Below are 27,171 nucleotides of genomic sequence, written 5' to 3' on the forward strand. Positions count from 1 at the left end.
CCCAAACAAAGGTAATGCTGGACTATACAGCTGTGAGGAGGAATCTATTAATGCGAAATATTATTGGAGCAAAACTACTTCTTAAATTAACATTTGACGAAGAAGAAATAGCTTTAAAAAATATGTCATGACACATTTCTTCTTATGTTATTGTGTAATATTAAGAACATCACCAAAAACTTAAATGGCAAGAGGATCCCCATAGTTTCCAGAAGAGAATAAAGGGGAACGAATGTAGATTTGTTTATTCTGTTAATGCTTATTACATGCACACAGTAATATTCAGAGCTGTGGATTATGTAAACATCTTTTCAGAATAAAGGTTTAAATAGACCTTTAACTGGAAAATGATGTGCACTAAACCACGATCTGATCAACTGATCTCTGATCCCCAGTTCAGGATCCTGCACTTTACAGGGTGGAAAAAGGGTAATGCTACTGTACATGCTAAAGTCTGATTAACAAATGACACATCACTAAAGAGGCAGCTTAGTGCACCGGTCAGCTTAGTGCTGGTTGGAAAATGTGGATCATTCACACTTTCCTGCAAGTCAGACAGGTTTATAAACAATCCCAATTCAATCGGAATGAATAAGGTTGTTATTATAAAAATACGTGTTTTGTAATCAAAAGGGACTAAAGTACAGTCAGGTCCATAAATATTGGGACATCGACACAATTCTAATCTTTTTGGTTCTATACACCACCACAATGGATTTGAAATGAAACGAACAAGATGTGCTTTAACTGCAGACTTTCAGCTTTAATTTGAGGGTATTTACATCCAAATCAGGTGAACGGTGTAGGAATTACAACAGTTTGTATATGTACATCTCACTTTTTAAGGGACCAAAAGTAATTCATCCCTGGTGATGCTCTGCCAGGCCTCTACTGCAACTGTCTTCAGTTCCTGCTTGTTCTTGGGGCATTTTCCCTTCAGTTTTGTCTTCAGCAAGTGAAATGCATGCTCAATCGGATTTAGGTCAGGTGATTGACTTGGCCATTGCATAACATTCCACTTCTTTCTCTTAAAAATCTCTTTTACATCACCAGGGATGAAACCCAGCGTACGCTGATGTCTAATTGATCTCCAGACTTCAGGCTGTAATTGACTGAAAAGGATTTGCAACCAAGTATTAAAAAATGAAAGTTTGATTTATGATTGTTAATCTGTCCCATTACTTTTGGTCCCTTAAAAAGTGGGATGTACATGTACAAACTGTTGTAATTCCTACACCGTTCACCTGATTTGGATGTAAATACCCTCAAATTAAAGCTGAAAGTCTGCAGTTAAAGCACATCTTGTTCGTTTCATTTCAAATCCATTGTGGTGGTGTATAGAACCAAAAAGATTAGAATTGTGTCGATGTCCCAATATTTATGGACCTGACTGTAGTTTTTGGTATCCATGTCCAGTTAAAAAAAATAAAAGTATGACAGTAAGGAGTTTCTATGCTTTTCATTAGCAATTAAGTATGAGATTATATAAGAGCACTTTGATGGCAAGAGGATTCAGACAGGTGATTTTCTGTCAGTCTGTAGCACCAAATATAAAAATATGAAATTCGTAAAAATGACACAACACAGTAATCAACCACAAACACAGATGAACAACAGAATGACAGTCAAACACCATTTACAGAGGTCTGCCTTTACATAATAACAGATAGTAATGAACACAATATATTCAAGACAAAGTACAACATTGTCACATGATTACTAAATCTAGAATAAAAAAAAGATTAAATAAATAGAATGTTACATAACTAATATATACAGGTTTAAAACAATCTTTTCTAGTATTCCGAATGAGAATGGCTAATGGATGGGCGTGTCGGATGGGATGCCTTGCAGAGAGGGCGTCAGTGTAGAGCAGAGGAGGCCGTGTCGGACGGGATGCCCAGCAGAGAGGTGTCAGTGTAGAGCAGAGGAGGGCTTGTCGGACGGTATGCATAGCAGAGAGGGCGTATTGGATTTGATGCCCAGCATAGATGGCATCAGTGTAGAGCGGAGGAGGGCGTATCGGACGTATGCCCAGCAAAGAGGGCATCAGTGTAGCGAAGAGGAGGGCGTATCGTACGTATGCCCAGCAGAGAGGTGTCAGTGTAGAGCGGAGAAGGGCGTGTCGGACGGGATGCCCAGCAAAGAGGGCGTCAGTATAGAGCGGAGGAGGGCGTGTCACACAGGATGCCCAGCAGAGAGGGCGTCAGTATAGAGCGGAGGAGGGCGTGTCACACGGGATGCCCAGCAGAGAGAGCGTCAGTGTAGAGCGGAGGGCGTGTTGGACGGGATGCCCAGCAGAGAGGGCGTCAGTGTAGAGCAGAGGAGGGAGTGTCGGACGGGAACCCCAGCAGAGAGTGAATCAGTGTAGAGTGGAGGAGGGCGTATCGGATTCGGTGCCCAGCAGAGAGGGCATCAGTGTGGAGCGGAGGAGGACGTGTCGGACGGTATGCACAGCAGAGCGGGCATCAGTGTAGAGCAGAGGAGGACGTGTCGGACGGGATGCCCAGCAGAGAGGTGTCAGTGTAGAGCAGAGGAGGGCGTGTCGGACGTATGGCCAGCAGAGAGGGCATCAGTGTGGAGCGGAGGGCATGTCAGACGGGATGCCCAGCAGAGAGGGGCGTCAGTGTAGAGTGGAGGAGGGCGTGTCGGACGTATGCCCAGCAAAGAGGGCATCAGTATAGAGCGGAGGAGGGATGTCGGACGTATGCCCAGCAGAGAGGTGTCAGTGTAGAGCAGAGGAGGGAGTATCGGACGTGATGCCCAGCATAGATGGCATCAGTGTAGAGCGGAGGAGGGCGTATCGGACGTATGCCCAGCAGAGCGGGCATCAGTGTAGAGCGGAGGAGGGCGTGTCGGACGGGATGCCCAGCAGAGAGGTGTCAGTGTAGAGCAGAGGAGGGCTTGTCGGACGGTATGCATAGCAGGGAGGGCGTCAGTGTAGAGCAGATGAGGGCGTATCGGATTTGATGCCCAGCATAGATGGCATCAGTGTAGAGCGGAGGAGGGCGTATCGGACGAATGCCCAGCAGAGAGGGCATCAGTGTAGCGCAGAGGAGGGCGTATCGGACGTATGCCCAGCAGAGCGGGCATCAGTGTAGAGCGGAGAAGGGCGTGTCGGAAGGGATGCCCAGCAGAGAGGTGTCAGTGTAGAGCAGAGGAGGGAGTGTCGGACGTGATGCCCAGCAGAGAGTGCATCAGTGTGGAGCGGAGGACGTGTCAGACGGGATGCCCAGCAGAGAGGGGCGTCAATGTAGAGTGGAGGAGGGCGTGTCGGACGTATGCCCAGCAAAGAGGGCATCAGTATAGAGCGGAGGAGGGATGTCGGACGTATGCCCAGCAGAGAGGTGTCAGTGTAGAGCAGAGGAGGGAGTATCGGACGTGATGCCCAGCAGAGAGTGCATCAGTGTAGAGCGGAGGAGGGCGTATCGGATTCGGTGCCCAGCAGAGAGGGCATCAGTGTGGAGCGGAGGAGGGCGTGTCGGACGGGATGCCCAGCAGAGAGGTGTCAGTGTAGAGCAGAGGAGGGCTTGTCGGACGGTATGCATAGCAGAGAGGGCGTCAGTGTAGAGCAGATGAGGGCGTATCGGATTTGATGCCCAGCATAGATGGCATCAGTGTAGAGCGGAGGAGGGCGTATCGGACGTATGCCCAGCAGAGATGGCATCAGTGTAGCGCAGAGGAGGGCGTATCGGACGTATGCCCAGCAGAGCGGGCATCAGTGTAGAGCGGAGGAGGGCGTGTCGGACGGGATGCCCAGCAGAGAGGTGTCAGTGTAGAGCAGAGGAGGGCTTGTCGGACGGTATGCATAGCAGAGAGGGCGTCAGTGTAGAGCAGATGAGGGCGTATCGGATTTGATGCCCAGCATAGATGGCATCAGTGTAGAGCGGAGGAGGGCGTATCGGACGTATGCCCAGCAGAGAGGGCATCAGTGTAGTGCAGAGGAGGGCGTATCGGACGTATGCCCAGCAGAGCGGGCATCAGTGTAGAGCGGAGAAGGGCGTGTCGGAAGGGATGCCCAGCAGAGAGGTGTCAGTGTAGAGCAGAGGAGGGAGTGTCGGATGGGATGCCCAGCAGAGAGTGAATCAGTGTAGAGCGGAGGAGGGCGTATCGGATTCGGTGCCCAGCAGAGAGGGCATCAGTGTGGAGCGGAGGGCATGTCGGACGGTATGCACAGCAGAGCGGGCATCAGTGTAGAGCAGAGGAGGACGTGTCGGACGGGATGCCCAGCAGAGAGGTGTCAGTGTAGAGCAGAGGAGGGCGTGTCGGACGATATACATAGCAAAGAGGGCATCAGTGTAGAGCAGATGAGGGCGTATCGGATTTGATGCCCAGCAGAGATGGCATCAGCATAGAGAGGAGGGCATGTCGGATGGTATGCAAAGCAGAGAGGGCGTCAGTGTAGAGCGGAGGAGGCCGTGTCGGACGGGATGCCCAGCAGAGAGGTGTCAGTGTAGAGCAGAGGAGGGCGTGTCGGATGGTATGCACAGCAGAGAGATCGTCAGTGTAGAGCAGATGAGGGCGTATCGGATTCGATGCCCAGCAGAGAGGGCGTCAGTGTAGAGCAGAGGAGAGCGTGTCGGACGGGATGCCCAGCATAGAGGGCATCAGTGTAGTGCGTGTCGGACGAGATACCCAGCAGAGAGGGCGTCAGTGTAGAGCGGAGTAGGACGTGTCGGACGGGATGCCCAGCAGAGAGGGCATGTCAGAAGGGATGCCCAGCAGAGAGGTAGGCGTGTCGGACGGTATGCCCAACACAGAGAGAGAGTCAGTGTAGAGCGGAGGAGGGCATGTCGGACGGGATGCCCAGCAAAGAGTGCATCAGTGTAGTGCGTGTCAGACGGGATGCCCAGCAGAGACGGCGTCAGTGTAGAGCGGAGTAGGGCGTGTCGGACGGGATGCCCAGCAGAGAGGGCATGTCAGACGGGATGCCCAGCAGAGAGGTCGGCGTGTCGGACGGGATGCCCAACAGAGAGAGAGTCAGTGTAGAGCGGAGGAGGGCGTGTCGGACGGGATGCCCAGCAAAGAGGGCATCAGTGTAGTGCGTGTCGGAGGGGATGCCCAGCAGAGAGGGCATCAGTTTATTGCGTGCCGGACGGGATGCCCGGCAGAGAGGGCGTCAGTGTAGACAGAGTAGGGCGTGTCGGATGGGATGCCCAGCAGAGAGGGCATGTCAGACGGGATGCCCAACAGAGAGAGAGTCAGTGTAGAGCGGAGGAGGGCGTGTCGGACGGGATGCCGAAAGTTTGACTTGCCATGAGAGTGCGCTAACAAGGTGACGCCGTGAGACCACCTCGATGAGCGTTATCTTTCTGATCATAGCCCTCCAGCTCAGGTGAGTTTTCCATTTCTGCCTGATTTCCATACAGAGATAAAAAGAAATGGAAGAGGCCATTTTCTTCTCGCATCCATCAGTTTCGGCATAAGAGTTGTACTGACATCGAGGCGATGCGCGAAAACGGCTATGGGAGAATGCCCCCTTGTAGAAAGAGCATCCTCTCTTAATCTCCCTCCTCGCCATCTAACCCCCTTCAGGAAATACATCTCACTTAAATGGCAAGGCATACGTAGCAGCAGGTCAAGCTGTGGCTTTATTACACACAATGGTGGTGCCTCAAGCATATAAGACTGATCTGCTAAGAGACCTGGACAGAGGCGAGGGCCTTTCTCCTGATCAAGTAGTCGCGCTGCACCACAGATCTCTCTCTCCGTGCTACCAAGCAGGCCTCCTCCGCCATGGGCAGGACTATGGCAGCCATGGTGGCAGCAGAGAGACGTCTGTGGATGAACCTGGCAGACATCGGGAAGAAAGAAAAGACTTTCTTTGCAAATGCTTAGGTATCGCCTTCCGAACTTTTCGGTATCTCCGTTGAGATGGTGATCGAGAGGTTCAGGGCGATGAAGGCATGCTATGCTGCTTTCATTACACTTAACATTTAATTATTTAGCAGATGCTTTTATCCAAAGTGACTTCCAAATGAGAACAATAGAAGCAATCAGAACAACAAGAGAACAACAACAGTATATAAGTGCTATGACAAGTCTCAGTTAGTCTAGTACAGAACACATAGCCAAGGTTATTATTATTATTATTATTTTAATATATGAAAGACAAGAAAAGTCCTATTATTAGTTGGTTAAGTGCTGGCGAAAAAGAGGAGTCTTTAGATGTTTCTTGAAAATGAGTAAAGACTCAGCTGTATGAATTGAGATTGGGAGGTCATTCCACCAGCAGGGCACAGTCCAGGAGAAGGTCTGTGAGAGTGATTTTGAACTTCTTTGGGATGGCACCACAAGGCATCGTTCACTTGCAGAGTACAAACTTCTGGAGGGCACATAAGATTGAAGACTTTCAGATCCTTCATTCCTTCATTACAGAAGGCTAGTATCGCGACTCAAGCCCCCCCAGGAATCGTGGGTCACAAGGAGGTAAGCAGAATCTAAGGGATGTTCTCCAGATGAGGCATCAGCGTTCTCATCTGAATCAGAGCGATACTTACCATCTACTCGTTCTCTTTGAGGGTTTCTACATCTGCCTTTATCCTCCCCTTCCTAAATCCCCTGTAAAACCAGCTCTCCACCTGATCGAGGATAGGTGGAAACCTCTCACATAACAGTCTCCTATGCTGGGCCTATAATGTTTTTGGCTGGTTCTAAGTTCATAGCAACCACCTTACTGATGGTCCTGACTAAAAGGAGGCGCCCCTTGAGCGGGGCTCCAGCGCAAGAACCAGGGTGGGTCAGTATGGTCCATTCTGTATTTACTTATATGTATGTATGTATATATGTATTAAATTGCTGGTGGTTATGTGTGTACTAATCTTCTTTGTGTTTCTTTGCAGTGCACTTTCTGAAATCCTGTACGGTAAGGGTTACGCTCTGCCTTGTTCCCTTTCTTGAGATGATTAGACCTTGGTTCCTTGGGCTCCATTCAGCCAGTGTGCATTGTTTATACACTTCAAGCAGCGTTTCCCTCTAAATGAGGGGCTATTTGGGCAATTCTTGCGGTAGTTTAGCAGCGCTCCCCTTTTCCAAGAAGGGTCACCTATGAGTGCGCTACTCAGAGTTCTCTGTTTTCCCCAGAGCGCTCCAGTATTATTTCCACAGATCGAGTTGATGACTCTCAATCATACTGTTTTGAGATGCACCATTCCATCTATGAGCTGCTCTATCAGAGTGCCACGAGAACCCCTCCTTAGAACAGTATTTGAAAATCTATGCTATGGTAAGTGTGCACGTGAAGTTTTTGCACACTTTCTGAAATCCACACTGTGGTAAGTTTGCACACTAGTATTCTGCGTTCTTTCGAAAATTCTATATGGTGAGGGCGGTTGCTTCGTGCCCTTTCTTGAGTTGGTAATAGCCCTGTTAATCTTGGGCTCCACTCTACCCATGTATCATCGGATACCAATGTAAGCAGGGTGTTGCTACTAGAGATCTGTTGAGACAGCTCTTTCAGCAAGCTTATGCAAAAGCTAGAGGTAGCCCCTGTGTGACAGGCAAGACTTAGTATAAAAGGCTAGGTTCTTAGCCGTTTACCTTTAAAGAAATCTTTCTTGATTCCAGGTCTTCAGCTCTACCCCGGGCCGAGGCCCTAACAATTAAGTTTAGCTTAGGCCTTCGGCTGTAAGGGGTGCTGTCACAGACAGCCATCTAAACGTCGCAGGGGCAACTCCCATGGAAATGGTAGAGTTGGTACTTCATGTTCACCACGATTCTGGCCTGCACTCCCCTCAGCATGGCGGTGTGGGTATACTGTTCCTCATAGTGACCCCTAGAGGACGCAGTTCAAAGTTCCCTTGAAAGGGAACGTGTTATGTTACGAATGTAACCATGGTTGCCTGAGTAGGAAACAAGACACTGCGTCCTCTACCTCCCTGCCGTGCTTTGGCTGCAAGCTTCAGACAAAGAAGTGGATGATGTGTTCTCCCGGTGCCTGTTTATAGTCGTGCCGGTAGTGACGTCACAGGCTGTCGCCGGCCAACAAGTTGATGTTTTTTCAATGTATGCTTCAGACACGGGTCATGAGATGTTCCCCAAAGCAACCCCTAGAGGACGCAGTGTCTCGTTCCCTACTCGGGGAACCATGATTACATTCGTAACCTGAGACATTAATGGGTATACAACAGAAAACTATAGTTTGAATTTAATTATTGGATCAATATTTGATATGTATTTTTTTATATGTAGAAAAATTTAGATAAATAAGCAAGAGCTTCCGCTTATATCTTTTTCAGTGAATATGTGTATTGTGGAAATGTATTAAATAATTTGTTAAATTGTTGTTGATATCAGATAAATGTGTGAAGGGGAAGGAAAACATAAAAAATAGTCTTCACAGGCTTTGTCTGGCATTCATCGTTTTCAAAATGATGTGTTCCCCATCGTTGTGATTATTTCGGAGACTCCTGGCGCACCTGTCGCTTCAGGGACACCAGCTCCATGTCCAGCTGATGCAGGACAGAGTTAACAGCACTGGAGCAGCTGGACACGGCCACCATGCCTCCTGTGTGAGGTACATGCCTTTGGGAGGGCGGCACCTGGAGCGCTGGCTGTGGTGACGGTGCTGCAGCGTCTGGTGCTCTCTCCGTCCCAGAGCAATTCTGGAGCTCAGCATCGGAGGCTCTACAGGACTCTGTCAGGAGGAAAAACAAACCCCTGCATTGAGACACTGGAAAAAGATGAGATATAAACAGCTTTTACATACCTTTGAATACATGAAATAATTTAAATACGCATTCATAACAAATTGACATTACCTCCTTCTTGGTCTCTTTCGTAGGGTCATAGTCGCTGTCGTTGGCCTCAACAGGGTTGGTGTCTTCCATCTCTTCCTCAATATTAAGTCAAAAATAAAAATACTAGAAACCCTAAAAACTTGAATCATCTTGTAATTGAGCTCAAAGATCAGAAACGAGGCAAGTGAACAGACAGATGACCTTTCATCTGGATTACTCCGGTTCGCCAGCTTTCGTGCTTGTCGGTCCATCAGGCTCGTCCGGGACCGCGTTTTCTTCCACGAATAGTAGTACTTCACAAGACTGGATATGGATTTGTCTGGCAACTACAATCAATTATCAAAATCAAGAATATTTAAGGTAAAATATAACATTGTAAATAATGATGTTGCCAGGTTTTATGAAGAGACGTATCTGATGACTTCAAGAGGGTGAATCTCACAAAGAGACGTTTATACCAAAATAAAATGCCATTAACAAAAAAGTGAATTACATTTTACATTAATAATATTTTTATTTTTTAGAGATCAAGGCTGCAATTATTTGATCAAAAACACAGTAAAACAGTAACAGTGAAATATTATTAATTTAAAGAACTGTTTTCGATTTAATAAATATGAAAATGTAGTTTATTGTGATCAAAGCTGTATTTTCAGCATCATCACTCCAGTCTTCAGTGTCACATGATCTTCAGAAATCATTCTAATATACTGATTTGATATTCAGTTATTAATAATGTATTATCTTATTGGTTTTTGGTCTAAAACCGAATGCATTTTTTTCTGGATTCTTCAATAGAAACAACGGGAAATGTTTAATGAACAGCAATTATTTGAAAGCAGCAGCACAACTGTTTTCAACATTTATAATAAATCATCATATCAGAATGATTTCTGAAGATCATGTGACACTGAAGACTGGAGGAATGATGCTGAAAATACAGCTGCACATCACAGGAATAAACTACATTTAAACAGAATGGTTATTTATGTAACACTTTACAGCATTGCTTCAAAGAAAAGAAAATATTTAAAAACATTAAAATGGAAAATAGTTTTTTTTTTTTAAATTGTAATTATATTTTATAATATTAGTATTTATTACTGTAAAATATTATAATAATGATATTATTTCTGAATACAGTATTAAGATAAATCTTTCACAAACATAAAAACAAAACAAAAATCGTAATTATTTAAGTTTTGTCCAGTGGTTTAAATAAGTATACTGTATAATTACAAATTTAATTCGACACTGTAACTATGATAATTATGCACATGACCTTAACGCAAATTTTTATGAGATTTTATTCTATTGGCAAGGCTTATATATATATAAGCCTTGCCAATAGAATAAAATCTCATATAAATTTGCATTATATATATATATCTATATATATATCTATATCTATATCTATATCTATCTATCTATATATATATATATATATATATATATATATATATATATATATATATATTATTTTTTATATATTATTTATATATTATTACAATGAGCAATATTTGTTTTGCTGTCTTGAATTTAAATTAGCATAAAATAAATGCTATGAAAAATTACTGTATTACAATAACAATACAATAATTGTTTAAAATTTAAAATTAACTAAAAATAATAATAATAAAAAAAACACACACAAACCTGGATGCATTATAACAATAATAATAAATGAGAAAATTATCTCTGCATTATGGTTATTAGAAATTGTTGGTAAATATTGGTACTTTTTAAAAATTACCCAACGCAAAAACTATTTTTGTTTACATTATCTCTCATGCACTAGCAGTGCAGACTCACCATCTGCTGGATTCGATGGAAGCTCTTCCCATGAAAACTGAATGCTTGCTCAAACAACACCCTGTCCTCCACCGTCCACTCATCAGGGAAGGGTGTGAAGTTCGGCAGATCAGCAAGGGACTTCTCGATGCTGTGTTTATGCCAGAAGAGCATGCCGAGAGCCTGTGGAGCACAGAAGACACACACACATTAGTGATCACTGAAAACAAGTGATCGTTGAAGACCGCACTCTCATTATAGCCATGCTTTTCTTTCGCAATCGCAATGTACTCATACACTAAGGGGAAAATAACACAGACACGAATAAACTGCATGATGCTTTCTCCAAATAATTAAATGACAAAAAAGAAACCGCAAATACTTACATTTAGAGTCAACTATTGTGTGATGTGGAGACCAGACCAACATGCCACCGTTGTCTTTATCACTGAATTTTGTGGAGCCTATAAAATTACAACAAAAAGTGAGTGTTACAAGTGTAAAAAAATAAATAAAATTAATTATAAAATAATATACACTAAAATTAACATATTCCTTCAAATGTAAAACTATGTTACAATTCAAATACAATACTTTAATTCTGCTTTCTAAATTAAACCTATTTTTAGAGTAATCATTCACAAACATTCTGGGAATAAAGACACAAAAGATGTATTCAGTGGATAAATCAGATTCCGTTTTCAATTTTGTACCCCACTTAGCTAAATCTATTAATTAAATAGTAATTTAAAAGCCATTCTCAATTCAGTTCTGAATAGCACACAAAACTTTGGAAATTTGAGACGTTATTGAACTTTTTGTTAAGGTTTAAAAAGGTGATTAATAAATTAGCAAAAAACAATAGGTTACTGTCGTAACCCCGGTTGTCTGAAACATAGAGTGGAGAGATCCACCTATGGGAAGGGCATCCGTACCTGACCTCTGCAGAAGCATCCAATTGCACCAAGTCTGGCTAGACAGACAGAAGCGCACAGCCAATGCCAGGTAAGGCCCTGCCCCCTTACCTAGTGGTATAATAATGGCTGCAGCGCTGCTATTCTCCAGTAAGTATATTCACTTCTCGTGTGGCAAGCGGGGCAAAGCTGGTGGATCTCTCCACTCGATGTTTCAGAGAACCGGGGTTACGACAGTAACCTATTGTTCTCTTTCATCATCTCGTGTTCGAGAACCACCTATGGGAGAGACATGGACAGCTCCCCGATTGTCCAATACACTCACAGTGAGGTTCTGAAAGCCAGAGAAGGACGGTCACCCCTAAGAGGCGGTGCCTGACACGTCCCATACTCATGAACCTGCAATACTGATGCACAATCGTGACTACTGTGCATATGCGGCACATGATTTTTTTTTTGCACCACACACATGATAACCAATGTGCACATAATTACACCCAGAAAAGGACTGTAAAAACATGCTTAGTGACAGGGATGTACATGGCCAGCCAGCCCATTCACTCCTTCATCACTTCTAACAGGGTTGCAGCGAAGGGCCAAGAAGACCCCACCCTTAAAACCGAATGTGCTACCGAGATACTGGTGACATCCAGCCGGTAATAATGCACAAAGGTATGAGGAGAAGCCCAACTGGCAGGGGAGCAGATGTCCTTTAGCGACACTCCCCTAAACAAAGCCCAAGAGGTGGCAATGCCCCTTGTGGAATGAGCTCTGATGTCCCCTGGTGGCTGCATTCCCTTTGATTCATAAGCCAAAGCTATAGCATTCACAAGCCAATGTGAGAGGCATTGCTTAGTAATAGGATTCCCTTCATGAGGGGGTGCCCATGAAATAAAGAGCTGGACGCTCTTCCGGAAAGCACTGGTCCTGTTCATATATGTTCGTAAAGCACGGATGGGACACAGAGCATTTAGCCTCTCATCCTCCGGGGAGGAAAAAGGTGGAGGGTGAAAAGCGGACAGCTCCAACACCTCCGAAGTGAACGCAGGGAAGCACTTCGGCATGAAGGCCGGATTAGGCTTAAGGGAAACCATATCTCCACTAAGAGAGAATTTAGTGCACGAGGGGTGAACCGAAAGTGCATGTAGCTCACTGACACATTTGGCTGATGCCAAGGCTAAGAGCAAAGCTGTCTTGAGGGACAGCAGCTTTAGGGAAATACTTCTAAGAGGTTTGAAAGGATATTGAGACAGAGCCTCCAACACCATGGAGAGATCCCACTCAGGAACAGTCCTCCTGATGACTGGCAAGCTGCGACGGGCACCCTTCATAAATCTGCGGATTAGAGGATGCTGCCCGACTGTTGAGCCCTCAAAGCCCACATGACAGGCCGAAATCGCAGCCAAGTAGACCTTAATTGTGGAAAAAGCGGCGCCACGGCTCAGCATATAACAGATGGATTATCTCCGCCAGCCATGGTGCTTTGGGCCACCTGGGTGCTTTCAGAATGAGAGACAGGCCCTGCCCTCTCACCCTGGCCAGTGTAGGAATTATCAGGCACAGGGGAGGAAAGGCATACAGCAGCACTGAGCCAGTGCATCTACCCCGAGGGGAGCGTCCACGTCCTTTAGCGAGAAGAACATAGAACAATGGTAGTTTTGGCACGAGGCGAATAGATCTACGTTTGCCTGTCCGAATCTCATCCATAACATAAATATATAAATGCATTTAATTATACCAAATCATCAAACTAATAAGAAGTAATTTTTATTCACAATAAATCAAATGCAAAAAGGAAAACACAAGACTTCTCATCAGGTGTTACTGCGTTGGGATGAATCACATGCTTCTCATTTTTATTGAATTAGATGGGGGAAGTTAATTTTTTATTACAGCTAGGTTTAAATACAGTAAATCACGCTTGATGGACAATAAAATGATTTTAAAAAATCTCCCAAGGAGAACGTATACAGATGTTTGGAGTAAATTGTGACAAATTTCGTCCAAAAATAACACACTGGAAAACAATAAACAACGTAAAACCATTCAAAATCCAAGTTTCTCAACAGACAGGGTATGAAAACCAATGTATGCTCTAATTAGTAGGCTACAGTTTGCTATTTATTTGATTCACACACGTGTTTAGTAGACTGCTTATTTTAACTTTCCATTCATAAACATGAACCGAGGTTTCACGGTGTTAATGTTTATGTGCTGATCGTCACAAGACTGCGAGGCATGTGATATTGATCAGACTGTTGAGCTCATTCGTGTAGATTATGACGAGCTCTTCAGGTGGCGCTCAGCGGCTCTGGAAGACCAGTCCTCGATCAGCCCGCATTCAAATCTCTAGCCGATCTTTGTCTTATGTACAACATTTGAACGTGATCACATTTAATCGTTTAAAACTTTTAAAAGTAATAATTAGTTCCTAGTATACAAATTAAAATAAGCCTCATCATCTTTATATAATGTTTTTTAAAAATTCTTGCTACATAAACTCAAACGACTGTGATTGGTTCATCCTGACCAGCGCTGAGAAAAGTAACAGCTTTCTCGTGATCACGCTCCGCTTTGTGTGACGCTTCAGCAGTAATCTTAACAATTTATTTTTACCTGAATAATGAAAGAGAGTAGGGCAAATAGCAACTAAATTAAAAATACACAATGAATAGTTAAAACGTTAAATTGATATTTCGACCGATCGCACCTGACCAATTAGAGACCGCTTCCGGGCTGTGAAACCACGCCCCCTTTAAATCCCAGTGTCGTGCGAATTGTTATTCTGTCACGTATTCTTCGTTTCTGCAGTCCTTCCGTGGTTCTTCCCAGACATGTAGACTCCTAGCCCCGCCGCAGAGATGGTCCACGTCTATAACTGTCACCCGTTCGCGTCCCAGCACATCGTGTCGGCGGAGCAGGAGCCCGGGCTGGTGTGCTGCGGCGGCGGGGCGCTGTTCGTCGTGAGCGCCGGAGGCTGCAGGATCGAGGCGTACGAGCTGCAGCGGGAGGGATGTCCGCTCATCTGCCGCTTCAGCAGCATGGGCTCCGTGCTCAGCATCCGCCACTGCGCCGCGGGTCAGTGCCAGCAACACAGCAGGACTGTACACGGAGTACTGGGACATCCGGCAGTGTCCCACGACTCGGTTTAGCATCCTTAAAAGAGTCTGGTTATCACGGAAATAATATACTCTAAAACAATGTACAGAAGTGTTTACTGAATGTCATGTTTTCGGACACTTAATTGCATGTTATTTGCATGCAGTTAAAGTTTAAAGTGCTTTTTGACCTACAGAAAATGTATTATAAATGTAATTTAATACTTTTTTTTGTTTTAAATATTGTTCAATTGTGATGCTGAATGCACTGACAGCCATTTAATATAATTTCTATTGAAACTTGTATGTCGTGTTTTGAAATTAAGTATATTAAAAAAAGTAAACTATAAATGTAATATTAAGTAACACAATACATATATAAAATATAATCAAGTACTTGTAAAGTATAATCAAGTAAGCTAATATGATAGTCAGCACATCAAAATAAGTGTGTTTCTTTAAAGCAGATTATTTACGATTATAATAAAACAATGATTTAAAATGGCATTTTAAGTAAAAAAAATGTAAATGAGAAATGATTTAAAGTGCAATTTTTAAAAGTACTTAAGAAACGTAGTCATGAGAGTACTCTTATTACTGCGTTTCTCATGTTTGTACCATGGTACATTAATTGTGCTTCATGTGTGCGACCGTGTTTGTGTTTTGTCTGTGTTTGCAGGGGACTACCTGGTGACCATCGAGGAGAAGAACAAGGCCACATATCTGCGGGCCTACACTAACTGGAGGTACCAGGCTGTGGAGAAGACTCGTGTTGGGGTGCGTCTGCTGGGTCACCTCCTGCGGGGCTCGTCCTTCCGAGGGACTCCCAAAGAGCAGATGGAGATTATAGAGATCCCTCTGTTCGAGCCGCCGCTGTGTATGGCCTGCTGCAGTCTTACCGGTGAGCACACTTCACACTGAAACTCTGTCTATTCTGTGTTCTGCTGCTTAGTGAATATAAAACAGCTGCTTTCTGTGTGAACATCTGTTTAAATGTAGTTTATTCCTGTGATGCTCCGCTGTATTTTCAGCATCATTCCTCCAGTCTTCAGTGTCACATGATCTTCAGAAATCATTATGATATGATGATCTACTGCTTAAGAAACATTTATTATTATCAATGTTGAAAACAGTTGTGCTGCACAATATTTTAGTGTAAACTGTGATACACTGTATGTTTCACGATTATTTGATGGATAGAAAGTTTAAAAGAACAGCCTTTATTTGAAACGGAAATCTTTTGTAACATAATAAGTGTCTTTACTTTTACTTTTGATCAATTTAATGAATGCTTGCTGAAAAAAAAAACTCTCTGACCACAAATTTCTGAATGGGATTGTAGTTGTAACTTTAAAAACGCTCAGACATCATTAAATATTTGTGTGCCGTCTGTTTCTGTTGTCTTGAGAGACAGGTGTGAAGGTGAGCAGTGAACACTTGATGTCCACAGGTTGAACAGAGCTCAGGAACGACCGAATCATTCCCCTGACACGTCGACTGAACTAAAACACATAGCTGTTCTCATAGACGTCAAAAGTGGCCACTCATAAGTCTCTATGATGCTTTCTATATCAATAACATTAACCACTCCAGTTTAACAGGATGTCCCTCAAACCATGAAGTCAACATACCAGTCTCAGTGTTTGCATTCATCAGGAAGTGAACCTCCCAGTGGTTTACTTATAGTTCACTCTGTGCACATTTAACTAAGAGAGAAACAGAAAATGCATACTTCACTTCACAGCTGAGTCCTGTTGCGTTGCTTTGGCAGGTGATCTTCTGGTGGGCTGTGCCAAGAGTCTGGTGGTCTTCAGTCTGAAGCGTCAGACGCTGAGCGAGCAGCTCTCTGTGCTGGACTTCGAGAGGGTCCTGATTCTTCACATCCAGGGCTGGAGCCCGTCTCAGGTGGCCTTCTGTGCTGGATACATAGCGCTTCAGACAGAGCTGGAGGTGCTGGTGATAAAGCTCACCCCGCGGCAGAAGAGCAGCGCCGCTGCAGAGGAGCACACACTGCTGCCAGAAGATATCATGAGTGAAACCAGCATCGATGAAGACGCAGGTAAAACAATTCGAGCCACAGGCTGTGTGCGTACTTGTGCACGCTTGCTTTCATTTTCTGATTTTCCATATTTTTTGTTTTAGAGATGGCAAAAGATGGATTCAGCCCGCTCCATGCACAAGAGGACTTCTTTCTGTTCCCGAGGCACCAGGAGATGCTGGGGAACGAAGCGCAGGAGTGTGGCATCTCTTTAGTCCTGGAGTGGACGGGTATGGAGGCAGAGAGCCAAGGGGACATGAGTGTGGTCTACGTCTTGTTCAGGTATAGTCAACATCTATAGATGAAGAGCTGCTCTCTGTCTGTCAGATGTCACCTCTCTAGTTTGCCCCGTCTAGGCGGTTTGCGCCGGATTTCTTTCAAGGTTGCAGCGTTGAGGAGACACACTTGCATTCCTTGCAGCTCCACCCCATGTTTACTGGTAAGTGAACACTGCGTGTGCTGCATCCGCTCGCCCTCAGCCCTTTCTCTTTTGGACTGAATGGTTTCCTCCTGCTTCTGAACAGGTAAACGGGAAGACGCCTCCATCTCCAAAGGACGGGAACCTACTTGTATGTTTGTTTTCTTCTCCTTGCCGAACACTGGCTACATGTACAGCCTGAAGAACACAGTGGAGCTCGTGTCCACCTACCAGTACCCAGAAAAGACCCATCAGGCTGTGCTCAGTGACCACTTCCTCTACATCATCACCAGGTCGGACAGACAAGCTCTTCCATTTATATTTAAACGTTTGTACTGAAGCAGTTTATATCATTTGGATTGAGTGAAAAGGTGAAGCAGATGAGTTGATTGTGGTTGTGTTTGCTGTAGGAGTGCTCTCCAGTGTTTCACTGTCAGATGCAGCGCTGTGGCGGCTCGGGTTGATGACCCATACATCGACACCACCATGAAGGTAAACCAAGCCATCATGTTTTTGAATATTATTCTCTTTTTTCACCTGTGACATGCCTTAATCTCAGTCGTTTAACTAAAATCAAAATTAGCCCATGATGTTCTCGTTTCTGATATTCCTCTTTTAGACGGACACAATCAGATTTATATTAAAAATGTCCTTGCTCTTCTGAGCTGTATAATGGCGGTAATGGTGGCCCTGTTTTTGAAGCTCAAAAAAGATCATGCATCCATCATAAAACTACAGACGCGCTGCAGTGGCGTTCCTGCGCAGAACACAGTTCATCGGTTAATCCGATATTACAAAACCGATAACCGATTATGGTAAAATGCTTAATTATCGAGGAAAATATGTGTAAATCGATGTATCGGCCGATCTCTATAAATATCAGTTGTCGCTCTATGTCTCCCAATGATATGTTCAAAAGCCTGATGTATTATCGCATTTCGACAAATGATGTAAAAAAAAAAAAAAAAAAAAAAAGAAGAGAGATATTTTCACACTTATATTAAAAGCCATTTACTGTAACTTGCTAATAAACTAACTCTCAGTCAGATGACAGAAGGCATGGGCGTGATTGTGTACAACAGGTTTTCCAGCAAAGTCTTAATCATGTTGATATTTTAGAGTATTGTGTATCAGATATGATACAGTAGGAAGTAGGGTTAAAACCTTAAAATTGTTCTGCACCGTTTGTTTTGTAAACTTAAATGATACATCATGTGGCTATTACTCTGCTATTATTACTTTACACCGGGTGTTCGATTGCTAGGGGGGTGGAAGTGTCCCAGACACTTCCTCTGAAGAAGAGACTTGATTCATATCTTTTTTTTTTTAAATAGCATGGTGGCTTACATTAGTGGAAGTCCTTTATTCTACAGAAATCTTTTTAAAACAAACCCCATTCAGTTGATGATCAGTGTGGTAAATTTGTGTGAAAAGCTAATGTAGCCGCACCCCTGGAAAGAGCTAAGGTTAGAGCCACTATCATCTTCATTGTGAATCCCGTCAGGCCTGTCCTCCCATCACCATGGAAGTGTGTGCTCTGAGGATCCAGCTCTTCATCGGCCTGAAGCTTCTCTGTCAGGACGGAAATCAGATCGTTCTCCTGACAGCAGCAGATGTGGACAGCAAAGAGGACACGGAGAGGACAGCGCGCAGAAACACGTATGTGTGTGTGTGTTCACAATCACTGCAGTTCAACACATTTATATCCTGATTACTAAAGCACCTTGGGAGCGTTTCTCATTTGGGTTCAGTTGAAGTTGAACGAATGATGCTGTTTGGTTTGTAGTTGTATCGTGGTGTGCTGTGTAAATGGGATTTAACTCTTATTGTAGTGAATCGAGGGAACACAGAGCCCTGACGGGCATTTTAGTAGCTGTAGGTCTAGAGCCGTCCTCATCGCCCACCCTGGAAAACCTTCTGTCCAGGTCCTTCCTGTAAGTTAGCGATTAGCATGATCCTAAGTTTGGACCTGTCTGAAGCAAACCCTAAAATTCCCCCTAACCCGCTGTGAGTGATACCTGCATGCGGCCGGTCGTAATCCATCTAACATCTCCGTTTTGTTCAGATGTGATAATCCAGTCATTGCAAAAAGATGCAAGCTTTCTCTGTGGCTCAGGACTTCCTCTTACTTTTATAAACCTTAAACGTATATAACGGACTTGAACCAGCCACAGCTAAACTAATCCCGGCAATTTATTGTACTTGTAATGAAGTAGTCCGTTACTGACACATGTAGAGCATGTTATTCCAATAGAAATGACTGGATTACGCCCTTAAAATTCAGCAAACTGTAAATGTGGCCGCATCTTAACTCTGCTAAACATGAGCAGTAAATGCATTAGTGATGTATGACTGTTATGCTCTTCAGATCCAGGAAGAGCTCTGTCTGCAAGCCTCCAGAGCCGTCTGACAGCGCTCACGGCTGGAACCTCTACGTCATCACGTCTGTGTCCACTCTGCAGCTCTACAGAGAAATAGTACAGTATCTCCAGCTGTCATATAGAGCAAAAACATTCAGATATCACACACGAGTGGACAGCCAAACCTTTGTAGAGGTCCTATATTATATTCTGGCCAAGAACTGTCCACATCGACAGAAGAAGAGTCTCTGACTGACGTGAAGAGTGACACAGTGCTGGGTTCATATGGCCCAAATAATCATATCTCTGTGTTTTTGGGCTGAAATGCAATATACATTATATATATTAGTATTTTCTATTATCTATTTGGAATAAAAAATAATATAATTATTATTAATTTATATATATATATATATACACACACACACACACACACACACACAGTATATATATCTATATAATTAATAATTATGTATATATTTTTTATTTTCTAATAACATCCATCCCAATTTTATTCAATAAACAATGTTTATATTAAAGGCAATGAAGTCAAATATAGTGAAAGTAAGCTATGCTATCCATTGTGTGCAATAAAGGGGATAAAATCACATTACTTTCTAAAATTGTAACATTACAATCTTAAACAAAAATAATGCTCTTTATAGCAGAAGTTGAATTCACTGAATAAAAAATTAAAGTAAATAAACACAAGCACAGATTAATTGCATTATATTTTAATATAATAAATTATAATAATATAAAAAACATACTCGATGTGTCACACAGCCCTACTGGGTAGTAACTGTTCACATGTAATCTAGATGACGTAATCAGATTCCTAAAAGTAAATACTCGTAATTAAATAAATTACATTTTTAAATTCTCAAAATCAGACTACTGTTATTTCTTTATGGGTTACATGATTATATAGTATTCACACATTGGCAGTAAATTATTAATAATTTTATGTCTATAAAATTTTCATTTCTAAATAAACTATATATATATATATATATATATATATATATATATATATATATATATATATATATATATATATATATATATATATATAATCCCATTCTAGGCTATGAGATAAACAGGTGAAGTCAAAAGTAATCAGAAAGTAATCAGTATGTCTAATCCATATCATGTTACTACAGTTTTGGTGATGTCATTTGTCATCAGTACTGGACTACAGTATTTTACCCAGCACTGGTGACAGACAAAAGTGTGTTTGTTATGAGACCAAATGAGATCTTTTTGCTGGAGTCATGCAGGTTGTCAGTGTCCCTCTCGTGTGTGGATCAGGTGGAGTACAGTAAGCGATACGAGCAGTCGAGCGCGTCGTCTCAGAGCTGTGTTCACCTGCTGAGCGAGGGTCACCTGCTGCTGAGGACGGCTCTGCTCCTGCAGGACTGTGAGTCTGCCGAGAGAGCACAGCTGCAGCAGGCCTTTCAGGAGAGCTGCGCTCACTTAGGAGACTGCTTCAGCAGGTCAGCTGCGTCTCATCATCACCCGTGTCTGCAGATATCCTTCTCTGATACCATGTTTGATCTGCAGGTTTGAGAAGAAGGACTGTCACTTGGCTCTTCCATACTATAAGATGTCAGGCCTCACTGTGACGGATGTTATCAAGAGGAACATGAGCAGCGTCTCAAATGGTTATGGCAAAGGATTCATCTTCTTCCTGAAGCATTCGCTCTATGAGGAAACCATGGAGGAGCTTAGCAAGGTACCAAAGGAATGCCAGTGTCTCACAGATGGACATGTTTGAGATAGCGTTCAGTCCAGTATGGGGTCAGTGCAATGCACTTCACTTCGCTCAAATGAGATGTGCTCTGAAATTCAATCAAAGATTTTTCACATATTTATTTACTGTTTACTTGTCAGGTTATGCATATGCAAATTGTGTTTCATTAGGAAAAACAGTGTGTCAATAATGCAAAATGATAGTTAAAGGCTGTGCATCATTGAATTGAATTCTAATGGGACTAACTATATGGAAATCAGTAATTTAATTTTATTGAGCGCTCTAGTTTATAACAGAAAACATCTAACAATGGGTATAAAAAGATACACTGTCAGCTTGTGCAAATGTCCAGATAATATTTTAATTCTATACTTTAGTACGTTTAATGAAGATATAAAATCAAACTCTTTAATTTTGAGGGGAGAAAAAAAGTTGTCTTTAAAAGTTATCTTCATTGTAAATACTTCCCTTACAAATGTCCTGAATTTTAACAAATTTTAAAAGCCATGGTCTGCTGTAAAGGAGCCTGAGGGAAGAGTCTGAATTAATTTATGTGTCAATCAGTGTAACGTCAGATGCTGTTGGTTGAGCTTAACTTGCACTGCTCCTGAAATATTTATTGATTTATTTTTTTTAATTAGGCAAATCTCATTCATTCATACACAGGTGTACACTGGTGTACCATTATTCAGGGTTGACCTGTAAATGTGCATGCTGTCTGCTGTCTGTGTTGTAGGACATGGCTGATAAAGTCCTGGAGATCTTCAGTGTGGCTGAACCCGCTCAGCTTCCTCATGTGGTGAGCAGCCCGTCCATGCTGAACGCCGATCCTGACCGCGCCGTGACCCACCTGAGACGACTGGAGGCGTCCGGCGCCCCGTCCATCACCCTGGCCCTGTGTATGGCCTCGCTGGCCCTGCGCAAGGGGGACCTGCACAGCTACAGCCAGCAGATGGACCGCCACGCTGAGGTATTGCATCAGGAAATTGTGTGCTATTGTGCCAAAGAACCACATCTAAACTCAAAAACACTGTGTGGTCTCCAGATGCTGCAAGTGTACGGCTTCATAGAAGAGCCCAAACTGCTGCTGCACGGCCGGGGGAAGGCCGTGCTGCCCACCACACTGGCCCAGCACCTGCACCACACACACGAGGGGCTGCTGGTGGCGGCGGTCGTAGCGCTGCACGAGAACAGCAAGATCCGACTGGAGGAGGCCGATCTCTTCTTCCAGGTGCATGCAGCACACAGAGAGATGTGTGTGTGTGTGTGTGTGTGTGTGTGTTTGTGTCGTTCTCATGCCCGTGTGTGTTCACCTCTCTCTCAGGAGCTGTGTAAGGACGGCGTGGAGGCTGACAGCAGTCCTCAGTTACTGGTGGATTTCTGGGAGGCTCTGTTAGTAGCGTCCTCTCATGACGCCATCATCCAGGAGCTGCTGTTTCGTCTCACATCCGTCTATATCGACCGGATCTCACGCGGGGATCGCTCCAGCGTCAAAGCCCTCAAAACCGCTGAGGATCTGGTGAGCAAGATACACAAGGGGTCCAGAGTGCTTGTTTTTCGGTATCTGGTATAAAGACTCTCATGTCCCTCATTCCAGTTTAAATCTATCACATGCTGTTCATGTCCAGATAAACTCCTGCTCTCATTACGGGGTGTTGTGTCCGTGGGTGAGCATCCTGACACCTGTCCAGTTCAACATCACCCACCACCAGGAGGACCTGCACAAACTACAGGTGTGCACTGATATATTTCCCTCTTTCTGGTAAACAACAGTAGTGTAAATTATGTAAATGAATAGCAAGGACCTCTAGGAAGTGCAGCCGGATCAGCTGAAGTAAAGTTTTTTTTTATGTTTTAACAATATATCGATATATATTTTTTACCTGTGATATAGTATGAGGAAATACGGTTTATACTGATATGGGCCTACAGTAGTTTGATATGAGCGCATCTGAAAAATACAGGAGGACACATGAGCTGCTGCAGGGAAAGTGCATAATCCAATATGTTCTAAACATGAAACATGCTTTAAAGTAACTTGTAAGAAATAGTTAAGACGTATAGTTTAAAGCATCTCGGCTTTCATCAGATGCTCCGTTCAGCCTCAGCTCACCAGATAGTTCATTAAAAGGACAGCTGACCCAAAAAATGACAAATCAGTCCTCATTTCCTCAGCCTGATGTCTTTGTCAGTGGAAGGTGTGTTTTTCTCTTCTCTGTGCAGTCTCTGCTGTGCGGCCCATCGCTGGAGGTCTCATCCATCCTGCCTCTGCTGGAGCAGCTGAGCGACTCTGACCCCACAGGTCTCAGCATACACCTGCTCTGTGCCACCAAACTGGGCCAGCACGAGACCTCCATCAACAGACTCCTAGACCGATGTCCAGAGGCCATCATCTCCTACGCCAACCATGAGCTGCAGAACCACAAACTGGTATCACACTAAATAGTTGTAAAATAAATGAAAATTGTTAGAAAGGTTTGGAATCAGCGGTGCTTTGATACTCTTTCACGTTAATCATTTTCTGTTTCTCACAACTCTTCTCTCTGTCCAGTCTCTGTGGTGGCAGAAGCTTTTCCCTGAGGTCTGTGACAGGATAAGGACAGGAGGAAAGGACAACACTGTCCTCCTCTCAGCACTCAAAGGTAGCAGTCGTTTTATGCTTCTGTCTGTCCAAACACAACTGAAGGAAGTCCGCTGCTCATGAAAACATTGTCTTTTCTTTCACAGAAACTCTGGTTGTGGCGGCCAAGGAGCTGAACCCGCTGGAGTTCCTGGACTTGTTGCCCGATGATGGAGCGGCTCATTTCTTCCTGCCACATCTACTCCAGTGCAGCCAGTGAAATCTCACGACAGTTAGCATGTATTTTAGACAATCAGAGAATCAACACTAAACCTGTTTAAAGACCAGATCTGGATCTACAGTCTTCCTGCTGCTTTGAATGCTGATAGCCAAAACAATAGTTTGTTCATCTCATTAGTCATGTGCGACCGCTGTGAACATCATCTGATTGGAAGTATGTTACAATCATTCATATAGTCTGCAATGTTATAAGTTTACTTGAAAAAACAAGCACCCTCTTTATTATCAGAACAAATATAGACATCAAAATATATTCTGAGATATATAACGAAATGATGTGCAATTATTACATTAAAAGTGTTTTTTAAACGCATTTGATTTTGATTGATTTATTTTTAGGGCTCAAGCCTGGAGGGCGAGAGCCCTATTGTTTTCCTTAGGATTATTTGTTATTATTATTATTTTTCTTCAAGGTTTCGGGGGCTTTTGGGGCCCTTAACATGCTTAAAAAGTCTTGAAAATTGGCACACACATTGGAACCTGCGGCCATTAGGGCCGGGCAGAGACTGATACACGGGCGTGGCACAGGGGCTCTACAGCGCCCCCTGGAATACTGAGGGCCATATATCATACATACTTGCACGTAGACACACGAAACTCGGTACACATGTAGATCTCATCAAACCAAACAACTTTTGTACTGCATGTCATAGGCTCCGCCCAACAGGAAGTTGGATATTTAGGGTTTAGTATTCATATTTTTCGTCAAAGTTGTGGGGGCTTTTGGGGTCCTTAACATACTCAAAAACTCTTGAAAATTTGCGCACACTTTGGAATCTGTGGCCTTTAGGAGCCTGCAGAGGCTGGGACCCGGGCGTGGCACAGGGGCTCTATGGCGCCCCCTGGAACACAGTCATAAATGTTGATGTATAGCTCACACATACTTGCTCGTATTAATATGAAACTCAGTACACATATAGATCTCATCGTGCTGAACAACTTTCGTACTGCATGTCATTCGGCTCCGCCCAACAGGAAGTCAGCTATTTAGAGTTATGTAAAAAGCGCATGCTCTGGAATTTGAAATACTTGTCATAGGTTTTTTTGCCGATTGCCACCAAATTCGGTCAACATGATCTCAAGACATTGGGGATGAAAAATTGCCAGGGGATTTTTGATATCTCGAACGGTTTGCTCGTGGCGAGGTGTTGAAATTATGGCGAGAAATGAGAAACAGGAAGTGTCTAATACCATCCACATACATTTCCTGATTTTAATCAAACTGCATCAGATTATTCGTTGTATGATGTCGATCGCATATATGTGACTATTAGGAGTCAAAGTTATAGCGCCACCAACTGGCAGCAGGAAGTGTGTCATTTTCAAAATGATTTGAATTCAGCATCTTATTTTTACTCGATTTGCTTCAAACTTCATCAGAATAATGTTAAAACACAGCCGATATAAATCTGCTGGGGGGATATTGATATCTAAAAATATTGTTGCCGTGGCAACATGTTAAACTGGAATACTTCTCAGGTGATTTTGAGGCATATAACATGCTTAGAATTTCATCAAACTCAGAACACATATCAGTATTTATGATAACTAGACACTGGCAAAAGTTCATAAGAGGGCGTGGAAGAGGCACTCTATAGCGCCACCTTTTGTCAAAAGTGGGGGGGTTAGTTTTAGCTACAGACACCAAACTCGGTACAAAAATTTTTCTTATCAAGACGGACAACTTTCTAATTCACAGTCATCAGCTACGATCAACAGGAAGTCAGCTATTTTGATTTGAATGTGGATTTTTTTTTACATTTAGCTGTGAATTAATGCATACTGCTCAGAGGAGAGTAACACTATACACACCAAACTTTGTCTACATGATGCCAAAACATTTTAAACAACTTAAATTGCCAATGGATTTTGGATAGCTTAAACGGTTTTGTCGTGGTGATTTTTTTAAATGACAGTAAAAATGGAATTGTTAATTTTCCTGCATTTTTAAATTCCAAACACTTCAAAACCTTTTTTCGTACAGAAAAAAAGTCATTCTGAGTAAATATGGATAGTTTCACGACTTTACAACACTGTATGGATAACAGAAAATTAAAAAACTGTCAGACATCTCATCTCACTCTGTCCCTCTGTTTGAGTATATGTGCTTCAGACTTCCATTGTCTGAGAGAAATAGCGCCCCTACAGGTTCAATTCCCGGACTTTTACTTTCACTTTTAAATCGGTTAAAAATACAAATAAATACTTAGATTTAATTCACACTGACAAGCTAAACCAACATATCTGATTATTACCGGTTCAGGGCTCATGGATAAATTATTTCTGGCCAGAGATACGTGAGAAATAGGAGAGATGAATCACCGCTGTGATCACGAGCGTCTGGAGTAAAGAGCTCAGAAAAAACGAATTTATTCCCGTTTTAAAGCTTTTAAAAATAAATTATTACAGCGATATCACACAATCAACCAATTAGAACACACCAAGAGCTAAATTCAGATGTTTTTTAACTGTTTGTGTGAAAATGAATTATTTGCGGCTGCCTATCTGAAATCACCGCCTCCGATCAGCGCGTACAGTGTCGAGCTCAAAACAAACGAATTTATTCTTGTTTAAGAGCTTTTTTAAATAAAATATTACCACAAATGCACACAATAAACCCATTGTAACACTACAAGAGCTAAATGCAGGTGTTTGTGACCCGTTTAAGTGTGCAAGACTATTTGAAAGCGCGACTGGCAGAATAACATATATCTCTCGAGCTGCAGGATTCTGCCTTTCGTCGTAAGAACGAACACATCACGGACAAGATTATTTCAAAACACATAATAGCTTGGCGACTATAAACGAAAACAGCCACGTGAACATAAACTGTTGAGAAATAAATCTGAAATGGATCTACTGGATTTTAATATTAAGTGACCGCATATACCAGCTGCTTCTGTCTTCAATTTTGATCCATATAAAAAATGAAACTCATTCATCTTGGCTGCTTTTTTTAATGTGTGTACGTATTTATTTATTTATTTATTTATTATTTTGCTCTAACAAGAATTAATCTATATTTAATTAAATCAATTACATTTTATTTTACATTTGATTTGTCCATTTCTGCATCTAAACGCCTAAAAACCTAAAACATGCTCTATTATACTATTGTTAGCAATTTCTTTATCGTCCAATTTATCTGGTGTACACTTTTATTTTCATAATAAACTTGTTTGTTAGATTATACACAGTTAC

The 27,171-nt window shown here is 42.9% G+C and overlaps 2 protein-coding genes across 3 annotated transcripts; one reads left to right on the forward strand and one right to left on the reverse strand.

Moving 5' to 3' along the window:
- Nucleotides 1-1,377: 1,377 nt before the first annotated feature.
- LOC127942498 (REST corepressor 3-like) lies at nt 1,378-14,217 on the reverse strand (the record flags this gene model as incomplete). The annotated part of the gene is given in 8 exon segments (XM_052538216.1): nt 1,378-8,503; nt 8,506-8,635; nt 8,760-8,834; nt 8,933-9,064; nt 10,551-10,712; nt 10,775-10,827; nt 10,916-10,993; nt 14,154-14,217. Coding segments are annotated over 8 exon segments (804 nt in total), but the record flags the coding sequence as incomplete, so codon positions are not given.
- Nucleotides 14,182-24,283, forward strand: hps3 (HPS3 biogenesis of lysosomal organelles complex 2 subunit 1). 2 transcript variants are annotated; one of them, XM_052539651.1, is made up of 19 exons: nt 14,182-14,521; nt 15,221-15,442; nt 16,313-16,600; nt 16,684-16,861; nt 16,936-17,018; nt 17,104-17,290; nt 17,408-17,489; nt 18,502-18,656; nt 18,830-18,931; nt 19,366-19,474; nt 20,669-20,853; nt 20,921-21,092; nt 21,847-22,080; nt 22,156-22,341; nt 22,435-22,629; nt 22,739-22,843; nt 23,334-23,540; nt 23,662-23,752; nt 23,838-24,283. In XM_052539651.1, the coding sequence occupies exons 1-19, from the start codon at nt 14,305-14,307 to the stop codon at nt 23,948-23,950; spliced, it is 3,111 nt and encodes a 1,036-aa protein (XP_052395611.1). In that variant the 5' UTR covers nt 14,182-14,304; the 3' UTR covers nt 23,951-24,283. The 2 variants fall into 2 exon arrangements, with proteins under 2 accessions (XP_052395611.1, XP_052395612.1); XM_052539652.1 differs by lacking the exon at nt 18,830-18,931 and having other exon boundaries at nt 14,183-14,521.
- The last annotated feature ends 2,888 nt before the right edge of the window (nt 24,284-27,171 follow it).

Source organism: Carassius gibelio, chromosome A22 (assembly GCF_023724105.1).
Source record: "Carassius gibelio isolate Cgi1373 ecotype wild population from Czech Republic chromosome A22, carGib1.2-hapl.c, whole genome shotgun sequence".
In the NCBI taxonomy this organism is placed as follows: domain Eukaryota; kingdom Metazoa; phylum Chordata; class Actinopteri; order Cypriniformes; family Cyprinidae; genus Carassius; species Carassius gibelio.

Coding starts and splice junctions, on each gene's coding strand:
- hps3 (XM_052539651.1), top strand. CDS start 14,305: ATGGTCCACGTCTATAACTGTCACCCGTTCGCGTCCCAGCACATCGTG. Junction 17,019..17,103: donor GCTCCACCCCATGTTTACTG/GTAAGTGAACAC, acceptor GCTTCTGAACAG/GTAAACGGGAAGACGCCTCC. Junction 23,541..23,661: donor AGCTGCAGAACCACAAACTG/GTATCACACTAA, acceptor CTCTCTGTCCAG/TCTCTGTGGTGGCAGAAGCT.